General features: G+C 49.1%; 1 protein-coding gene across 1 annotated transcript in view; it reads left to right on the plus strand.

Moving 5' to 3' along the window:
• The first annotated feature begins 6290 nt into the window (after positions 1-6290).
• LAPTM4B (lysosomal protein transmembrane 4 beta) overlaps positions 6291-10276 on the plus strand; it is an 83784-nt gene continuing 79798 nt past the window's right edge. The window contains 2 exon segments of the mRNA XM_032760105.2: positions 6291-6408; positions 6411-6796. Coding sequence (XP_032615996.1) covers positions 6291-6408; positions 6411-6796 — 504 coding nt within the window.

Here is a 10276-nt window from a genome sequence, read left to right on the forward strand (position 1 = left end):
CCTGGCCAACATGGTAAAACCCTGTCTCTACTAAAAATACAAAAATTAGCTGGGTGTGGTGGCATGCGCCTGTAATCCCAGCTACTCGGGAGGCTGAGGCAGAATCATTGAACCTGGGAGGAATCACTTGAACCTGGGAGACGGGGGTTGCAGTGAGCCGAGATTGCTCGCCACTGCACTCCAGCCTGGCAACAGAGCAAGACTCCTTCTCAAAACAAACAAGCAAGGAAACAAACAAACAAACAGAAAACAAGGTGACTTTTCTTTTTTTTTGAGATGGAGTTTCGCTCTTGTTGCCCAGGCTGGAGTGCAATGGCTGGATCTCGGCTCATTGCAACCTCCGCCTCCCGGGTTCAAGCGATTTTCCTGCCTCGGCCTCCCGAGTAGCTGGGATTACTGGTATGTGCCACCATGCCCAGCTAATTTTTTGTATTTTTTTTAGTAGAGATGGGGTTTCTTCATGTTGGCAATGCTGGTCTCTAACTCCAGACCTCAGGTGATCCGCCTGCCTTGGCCTCCCAAAGTGTTGGGATTACAGGCATGAGCCACTGTGCCTGGCCTAAAACCAAGTGTTTTTTTTTTTGTTTTGTTTTGTTTTTTTTAAGAGAGTCCCACTCTGTCGCCTGTAGCTGGGACTACAGGCGTGCGCTGCCATGCCCAGCTTTTTTTTTTTGTATTTTTGGTAGAAACGGGGTTTCACCATGTTGGCCAGGATGGTCTTGATCTCCTAACCTCGTGATTGCCCACCTCTGCGTCCCAAAGTGCTGGGATTACAGGCGTGAGCCACCGCACCTGGCCAACCAGATGACTTTTCTAAGTAACTCTACTACTGCAATCAGTATGCCAGTTAAATATGTGGTTGTTTGAAAATAATACCGCTCCCCCCTCCAAAAAAAAAAATGAAAAGAATAACCCAGCTGTGACTAAGTTCCTTGGGAAGCCTCTGTGTAACCGCCCAATGGGTTCACCTTGCCCGCTGCCTAGTCAGAGCTGATTTATCAAGACATGGGAATTGCAATAAAAAATAATTCATACAAAGCTGGTTGTGTGGGAGGCCAGTGAAAGGTCAGGGTTTGTTTGTTTTTGTTTTGGTTTTTATTTTTATTTTATTTTTATTTTTTTTTATTTTATTTATTTATTTTTTTGAGACGGAGTCTCGCTCTGTCGCCCAGGCTGGAGTGCAGTGGCGCAATCTCGGCTCACTGCAAGCTCCGCCTCCTGGGTTCACGCCATTCTCCTGCCTCAGCCTCTCCGAGTAGCTGGGACTACAGGCGCCCGCCACCACGCCCGGCTAATTTTTTGTATTTTTAGTAGAGACGGGGTTTCACTGTGGTCTCGATCTCCTGACCTCGTGATCCGCCTGCCTCGGCCTCCCAAAGTGCTGGGATTACAAGCGTGAGCCACCGCACCCGGCTTGTTTTGTTTTTAGACGGAGTCTCACTCTGTTCCCCAGGCTGGAGTGCAGTGGTGCGATCTCGGCTCACTGCAACCTTCGCCTCTCGGTTCAAGTTATTCTCATGGCTCAGCCTCCCTATTCTCATGTCTAAGCCTCCCAATCAGCCAGGATTACAAGCGCCTGTCACCACGCCAGGCTAATTTTTGTATTTTTAGTAGAGACGGGGTTTCGCCATGCTGGTTAGGTTGGTCTCAAACTCCTGACCTTGGGTGATCCACCTGCCTCAGCCTCCCAAAGTGCTGGGATTACAGGCGTGAGCCACCGTGCCCGGCCTTGATCAGGGTTTTAAAGAATAATTTGGTGGGTAGGCAGGGGGCCAGTGAATCAGGAGTGCTGATTGGTTGGCTCGGGGATGAAATCAGAGGGAGTGGAAGATGTTCTCTTATGCTGTCAGTTCCTGGGTGGGAGGCACAGAACTGGTTGGCAGGTCCAGGTGGGGCCATCCAGTTGTTACAAATGCAAAAACCTGAAAAGACATCTCAAAAGGCAGATCTTAGGTTCTCAACGCTGATGTTACCTTTAAGAATAATTGTGGAAGCTGCGAATCTTATAACCTCTGGGATAACGGCTGGTAATATTTAGAATTCCAGCCCCTCTCATTCTAACTTGGTGGCTGGTGGCCTTTTATTCATTTCACAAGGACAGTTTAGCTTTGAGGAGGGGCTATTATTTAAATTATAAACTAAATTCCTTCCTAAGGCTAGTTGGGCCTATGCCCAGGAATGGACAAGGAGAGTTCAGAGATTAGAGGCAAGATAGAGTTAGTTAGATCTGATGTCTTTCACTTGTCATAATTTCCTTAGTCATAATTTTGCAAAGGCAGTTTCATTTGTCCTTTTGAAGCCAATTCCCATACTCTCTTGCACCCAAACAAATACAACTCCAAAGACATTGACACTAAGCTTTATTTAATAAACTTTAACTGCAATGGCATTTTTCTCTCTTCTTTTTTTTTTTTTTTTTTGTTATCCAGCTAGGTTCCCTCTATTCTTCACTTTCTTATCTAGAGAAATTTGGCAACTGTCTGTAAGTTCAGATCTTGAACAGTAAGATTTCTAAAATATAAAATTCCCTTGAATCAATGATTGAGTTGCCTAATAATGAATATGAAATTCTGGTGGGGAGGGAAAAAGGAAAGGTAACTATGGGAGCTTGCTGGGAGTTTAATTGTTGAAAAAGTCTCATTCAAGATACCATTTCCCATTTTGATCACATGTCTCTATTCTTTCTCAGAGCACAAATGCTTGTCCTATATTAAAAGTGGCTGTGGGCCAGGCGCAGTGGCACCCGTCTGTAATCCCAGCACTTTGGGAGGCCGAGGCAGGCGGATCACCTGAAGTCAGGAGTTTGAGATCAGCCTGGCCAACATGGTGAAATCCCATCTGTACTAAAAATACAAAAAGTTAGTTGGGCGTGCTGGTGGGCACCTGTAATCCCAGCTACTTGGGAGGCTGAGGCAGGAGAATCGCTTGAACCTGGGAGGCGGAGGTTGCAATGAGCCGAGATGGTGCCACTGCACTCCAGCCCAGCGACAGTCCAAGACTCCGTCTCAAAAAAAAAATGGCTGATTGTCTGAAGGTAGTGAGTTATTTCAATTGATTGTTCATGGTCAGTTACAGATGGAACTCCTTGTTCTACTCTTTTCCCTGTTGTCACTACTGCACTTGACTAGTATATACACATATATTTTTAAAAAGTGGCTGTGGGCATAATTAAATTTTAAATGGAAGACCCCACAGAGAAAATGATCTCCAGTGTGAAAGGAACCAGAATTTTTGTTGTTGTTCTTCATTATTCAACTTGAAGAAACCAGAATTTTGTAGTGAAAACACAAAACAAGGCTGGGCAAGGTGGCTCATGCCTGTAATCCCAGCACTTTGGGAGGCTAAGGCAGGCGAATCACTTGATGTCAGGAGTTTGAGACCAGCCTGACCAACATGGAGAAACCCCGTCTCTACTAAAAATACAAAATTAGCCAGGCGTGGTGGCACATGCCTGTAATCCCAGCTACTCAGGAGGCTGAGTCAGGAGAATTGCTTGAACCGGGAGGTGGAGGTTGTGGTGAGCAGAGATCGCGCCAGTGCACTGCAGCCTGGGCAACAAGAGCGAAATTGCATCAAAAAAAAAAAAAGGAAAAAAAAGAGAAGAAGAAAGAAAGAAAACACAAAACAAAAACGGAGCTTTTTGTTTGGTTTTCTGATTAACTCCTCAAATAATGTTACTTATCATTTCTAATTAAGGGCCTACACTTGACATGGTAGGGATGGCTCTTGGTTCCAGGATAAAGCTACATATAAGAAAGTTGCAGCTTTAAAGACTTGTAAAACTAACCAGTTCTGTAATTGAATAGTTTTAACAGTATCTTTCTTCCTGTTTAGCCTCATCTTAGGAAATTTAGATCCAATCAATTTTTTTTTTTTACTCCATGTCTGAAATGAAACTTTCACCCATGCTAATAATCTAACCTATCTCAGATTCTTGCCTTTGACAGTAGTCCATAGGCTGACAACCGCAGACAACGGTGCTTCTAGACAAAACACGAGTTGGGAGGAAATAAACTCCTCCAAAGCATAGAACTATCTTTCACTATCTCTAACACTGTTGTGTCTTGCAGAGGCCTTGTGTAACTGGTTGGATGACTGTTTCTCTTGTTTGTTTTGAGAAGTGTCTCACTGCCGTCGCCCAGGCTGGAGTGTAGTGGCACTATCACAGATCACTGCAGCCTCGAACTCCCCGGCTCAGGTGATTCTCCCGCCGCAGCCCCTGGAGTAGCTAGGACCACAGGCACGATCCACCAAGCCCGGCTAATTTTGTTTTTTTTGTTTTTGTTTTTTGAGATGGAGTTTCGCCCTTGTTGCCCAGGCTGGAGTGCAATGGCACGATCTAGGCTCACCGCAACCTCCGCCTCCCAGGTTCAAGTGATTCTTCTGCCTTAGCCTTCCCAGTAGCTGGAATTACAGGCATGCACCACCATGCCCAGTTAATTTTATCTGTATTTTTAGTAGAGATGGGGTTTCTCCATGTTGGTCAGGCTGGTCTCAAACTCCTGACCTCAGGTGATCCCCCTGCCTTGGCCTCCCAAAGTGCTGGTGTTACCGGTGGGTCTGTGTTCTTAGAGCTCCCAAGATGGTGGCGGCTGCTCCCAGGATGGCAGCAAGCCTTTTGTTCTCTGACTTGGGGCTCTTGGCCTCATGGATTTCAAGGAATGGGACCTTGGGCCATGCAGTGAGTGTTATAGCTCTATTAGAAGTCATGGGTCACAGAAGAGAACCGTGGAACCCAGCGACTAGTGTTCAGCTCGATTAGGACCAACCTGGGCACTTAGCCGCACAGGAACAATGGCGAGCCTCTAGCCCAAAGGGGAGCGGCAAAGGGCACCTCGCTGGATCAGAAACGCAGGGGACACCCTGCCGGATCCAGAGGGGTGGAAGTCAACGGCGGGTCTGCAACAGTGGCGAAGAGCAGTGGTGGACGGTAAGCGAAAGCTCAGCTCGAGGTGGAAGAGTGTGCAGTTGCAAGATTTAATAGAGTGAAAACAGCTCCCATACAGTGGGCAGGGACCCAAAGGGGGTTGCCCACTCCCAGCTGGAATGCCTGGGGTTTATATCCCAATCATTGTGCCTCCCCTTGTGCTCTTAGATGATAGATGATTTGACTATTTCTTTACCTCTTGCTTTTAGCTTAATTGGTGTTTTAGTGAGCCCTTTTTACTACCTGATTGGTCAGGTGTGAGCTGAGTTACAAGCCCCGTGTTTAAGGGTGGGTGCGGTCCCCTTCCCCAGCTAGGTTTAGGAATTCTTTGTCGCCCCTGGAAGTCCGCTACTCCTGTCTCTCACTGGGATTACAGGCGTGAGCCACCGCGCCCAGCCAATTTTGGTATTTTTTGTAGAGCCAGGGTTTCCTCATGTTGCCCAGGCTGGGACTGAATCCTTAGAGCTGCACTCATGATTAAAAATGCTGTGCCAGGCGTGGTGGCTCACGCCTGTAATCCCAGCACTTTGGGAAGCTGAGGCGGGCGGATCACGAGGTCAGGAGATCAAGACCATCCTGGCTAACACGGTGAAACCCCGTCTCTACTAAAAATACAACAAATTAGCCGGGCGTGGTGGCGGGCGCCTGTAGTCCCAGCTACTCGGGAGGCTGAAGCAGGAGAATGGCGTGAACCTGGGAGGCGGAGCTTGGAGTGAGCCGAGATCGCGCCACTGCACTCCAGCCTGGGTGACAGAGCGAGATTCCGTCTCAAAAAAAAAAAGCTACCGGAAGCACAACGGGGATGTCCTTGACACACATCCTATTTTCTGGGAAAAGATTACTACCACAGTAATTGAGCTGGGAAGCGGAGACAAATTGCTCTCGGTGGTGGTTCAAAGTACTGCAATTGACTGGAATAGCACCCCGCAGTTTTCCTTCCTCTCGTGCAAGATAAGAGTGATAGGAGCTGTATCGATTACCTGCAAGATAGAAGTAGAAGAGGGCCGGGTGCGGTGGCTCACGCCTGTAATCCCAGCACTTTGGGAGGCTGAGGCGGGTGGATCATTCCACGTCAGGAGTTCCAGACCAGCCTGACCAACATGGTGAAACCCCGTCTCTACTAAAAATACAAAAAATTAGCCGGGTGTGATGGCAGGCGCCTGTAATCCCAGCTACTCGGGAGGTTGGGCAGAAGAATCGCTTGAACCCGGGAGGCGGAGGTTGCAGTGAGCCCAGATCGCGCCATTGCACTCCAGCCTGGGCGACAAGAGCGAGACTCCGTTTCAAAAAAAAAAAAAAAAAAAAAAGTAGTAGAAGGGAAGAAGACCTCAAGGAACTAGACTAAAAGAATCTCGACCCTTGAATGGAGTTACACGAACGGCCAGATGAAAGAGGGAAGGCCCGGACCTCCACTCAGGGCCGACTAGGGGACTGGCGGAGGGTGCAAGCTGATGGATTTATTCACCGGGGGCTCGGAGCTCCCGCAGCTGGCTGGAGCCCGCGATGACGTCACGGGCCCGGGTCACATGGCCGAGTCCGCCCCGCCCCCTCCCCGCCCCCGCCGCTGCCGCCCCCGCCGCCTTCGGAGCGCAGGGTCCGGACGCGGCAGACGCTCGCAGCTCTCGGGGTATCGAGAAGGCAAGCCCGCGGGCGCACGGGCGAGTGGGCCGGGAGCCGGAGCGGAGGAGGAGCGGGCAGCAGCGGCGCGGCGGGCTCCAGGCGACGCTCCTGAAAACTTGCGCGCGCGCTCGCGCCACTGCGCCCGGAGCGATGACGATGGTCGCGCCTTGGACGCGGTTCTACTCCAACAGCTGCTGCTTGTGCTGCCCTGTCCGCACCGGTACCATCCTGCTCGGCGTCTGGTATCTGGTGAGCGCGGCGCGCCCGGCCCGGGACCCCGCGTTTCTTCCGCGCCCCCAGCTGGGCTTCTGGCCCGGCCTCGCGGTGGGGTGAGGCGCGCGCTCATCCGCCTAAAGTTGTATTATTAGAAACTTAATTCTCCGGGTGCCGCGTCGGCACTTCCCCCGGCTGGGCCAGCGCCGACGGGGGGAGGCCGGGAGTTTGGGGCGATGGGGGAGGCCGGGGCGCGGGGCGGAGGACCGCACTCGACCCGTGGCGCCCAGGTGGTGTGGGTCGCCGGTCTTCAGCCTCCGCGCAGCTCCGCGGCCTCGCGTAGGGCGCACCGGGGCAGACAAACTGAGTTTATCTGCCGAGCACGTGTTTCCTTTCTTCTTAAAGCCCGTGGGCTTTGTGTTTCGACGGCTGTGGACAGAGCCGTCGCGGAGGTGACGGCGCATATTTTGCAGCTCTGTGGTCAGGGTTGCGGATTTGTCAATGCTTGTTCTCCCTAGCCGCGTCTCCGTTAGGGTGGCCTGCGCTTTCACGCCGTCGCACTTTCGGATCCCAAGTTGAAGTGGTTGGGAGTTCTTGGCATCCTCTTGTGAATGGGTTCCCCCCCCGCCATGTTTTAAAGCCCGTACTCCAGGAAGGGATATGAGTGTGATTTACTGCGTTTCCATCTGCCCGGGGAAGCCATTTTCCACCCACATTTTTCCTGCCCGTGGACAGTTGGTCCTCGGACCTTTTCTTGACAGACTCAGCAGGCAAATCCGGCATTTTTTTTCCTGGTTGGAACTTTTAACGTCTTTTTTTGTATGAGGAGCAGTGCTTTTCAGAGGTAGTGAGGAAATCTGATGGAGTCTTGCCCCGCACCTGTCCTGCGTTGGTTGGTGGCACTCCTAGACTGCACCAGCACTGAGTCGGATTCCGCTGCATTTTGGATTTTGTGACATCATGATGGAGAGTTAGACCGGAGTTGCTTTGCAGTGAATACCACTGCATCGCGAGGAAATGCCCTGAAAATGGTAGACAAATGGCGTATATAACTTTTTTCAGTGAGTTTTTTTTTTTTTTTTTTTTTTGAGACAGAGTCTCACTCTGTGGCCCGGGCTGGAGTGCAATGGCACGATCTCTGCTCACTGCAACCTCCGCCTCCCAGGTTCAAGCGATTCTCCTTCCTCGGCTTCCCGAATAGCTGGGATTACAGGCGCCCGCCACTACGCCCAGCTAATTTTTTGTATTTTTAGTAGAGACAGGGTTTCACCATGTTGGCCAGGCTGGTCTCGAACTCCTGACCTCGTGATTCGCCCGCCTTGGCCTCCCAAAGTGCTGAGATTACAGGCGTGAGTGAGCCACCGCGCCCGGCCGAGAAAAATTCTTATCTCTTTAATGAGTTAGGGGTGTGTGTGTGTATGGTTTGTTTATTGGGCCCATTTTTGGGTAGAATATGGACTTTTTGTGAACTCCTTCCTTATACCATTTTAAGCAAAACATTTCACCCCAGGCATATGGTGTTCACTGTGCTATTTATAGTTTCAAGTTTCCTTTAGTCAGTGCCTATCATGGCCACACAATATAAATTTTTGGCTTGAAAATATTTCAAACAGATATTTAACATGTGTGGGTTTTTACTGTGCAGTGTAAATACAGATGGAACATCAGCATAATTAGCTAAACTTCGACTTTGCTAAAAGCCAATAAATTCTTTACCGAAATTGAAAATTATAGCAAAAGGATAGTAGGTGGCTCAAAATAGTTGGTGCTTTTATTGATGATCAAGACAGACTGTTTTATACAAGTGTCTGCCTTCCTTGAAAATGTTCAAATCTGCCGACTTGCAAGTACATCCGTGAATGTAATTTGTAAAATCTAGGGCATTGCATTAGGCAAATGTACTACGTGATCTACAGGAAAGATAAATCCTACTTGAGCCCTGTTGTTGGCTGTAATCCAACCAGACAGTGTTGGTGTGATAAAAGGAGAGTACTCAGCATGCTTTGTCTACTGTTTGAGCACGCTCTCTGTGGAAAGTGGTTATTGGTGTGCTTGTCTTAGCGTTTGGAAATAAATGGCCATTTGAAAGATAATTAGAAAGCTTTCTAGCAGATGTGAATAAAAATATTGCTTTAGATAAACCCTATTTCTGGGAAACCTGGCTTAAGTACTGGTAATCTTTATAAATAGTCTTTTGCATTTCACAAGGCAATGTAAGCCTTTTTCTTTTCTTTTTTTTTTTTTAAAGTAGTGAGTTTCACTCAGACCTTTGAATATAATTTTGTGATACCCTACCTTGTTTTAACCTGAATTGACTCTCCCTTAGCTAAGAGCCAGACAGACTCCATCTTGGCTCCTTCACTTGCAGCCCCTTACCCACCCGCTTCCTCAAGGACTTAGCTTGTGCAAGCTGACTCCCAGCACATCCAAGAATCCAATTAACTGATAAGATACCGTGGCAAGCTATATCCTCAGTTCCCAGGAATTCGCCCGGTTAATAGCACCCAGAGCCCCCCGCGTTTGTGTCCGGTTGATAACGCCCAAAGCCACGCGTCTATCACCTTGTGAATAGATTTAAAGCCCCTGCACCTGGAACTGTTTACTTTCCTGTAACCATTTGTCCTTTTAACTTTTTGCTTACTTTGTTTTAACTAGACTCCCCCCCTCCCCTTTCTAAACAAAAGTATAAAAGAAAATCTAGCCCCTTCTTCGGGGCCAAGAGAATTTTGAGCACTAGCTTTCTCTGGGTCGCCGGCTAATAAAGGACTCCTGAATTAGTCTCAGAGTGTGGTTTCTCTATAACTTGCTCGGTTACAACAATTTGGTTGTCCAAAACTTTGATTTTCGTGAACTTTTTAAAGAGAGTTTGTGTGGCTAGGGAGCAGGACCACTGTAAAACGAGGCACCTTCCCTGGTTTGTCCTAACCCTTTCTCTCAGCCAGCCATCTGGATGGAATGGAGTCAGTTATCAGAAAGTGGAGAGTTAAAAATTAGCCAGGTGTGGTGGCTCACATCCGTAGTCCCAGCTTGAGTCCCAGGAATTCGAAGCTGCAGTGAGCTCTGATTGCACCCCTACACTCCAGCCTGGGCAACCAGAGTGAGCCCTGTCTCTTAAAAAAACAGAGGCCAAGTGCGGTGGCTCACGGTTGTAATCCCAGCATTTTTGGAGGCCGAGGCGGGCAGATCATCTGAGGTCAGGAGTTCGAGACCAGTCTGACCAACCATGGCCAATGTGGTAAAACCCCGTCTCTACTAAAAGTACAAATTAGACAGGTGCAGTGGTGTAGGCGTATAATCCCAGCTACTTGGGAGACTGAGGCAGGAGAATTGCTTGAAGCTGGGAGGCATAGGTTGCAGTGAGCCAAGATCGTGCCACCGCACTCTAGCCTGGGTGACAGAGTGAGACTGTGTCTCAAAAAAAGAAAAAAAAAGGCCGGGCGCGGTGGCTCACGCTTGTAATCCCAGCACTTTGGGAGGCCGAGGCGGGCGGATCACGAGGTCAGGAGATCGAGACCA

Source organism: Hylobates moloch, unplaced genomic scaffold (assembly GCF_009828535.3).
Source record: "Hylobates moloch isolate HMO894 unplaced genomic scaffold, HMol_V3 SCAFFOLD_9, whole genome shotgun sequence".
NCBI classification, from domain to species: Eukaryota; Metazoa; Chordata; class Mammalia; order Primates; family Hylobatidae; genus Hylobates; species Hylobates moloch.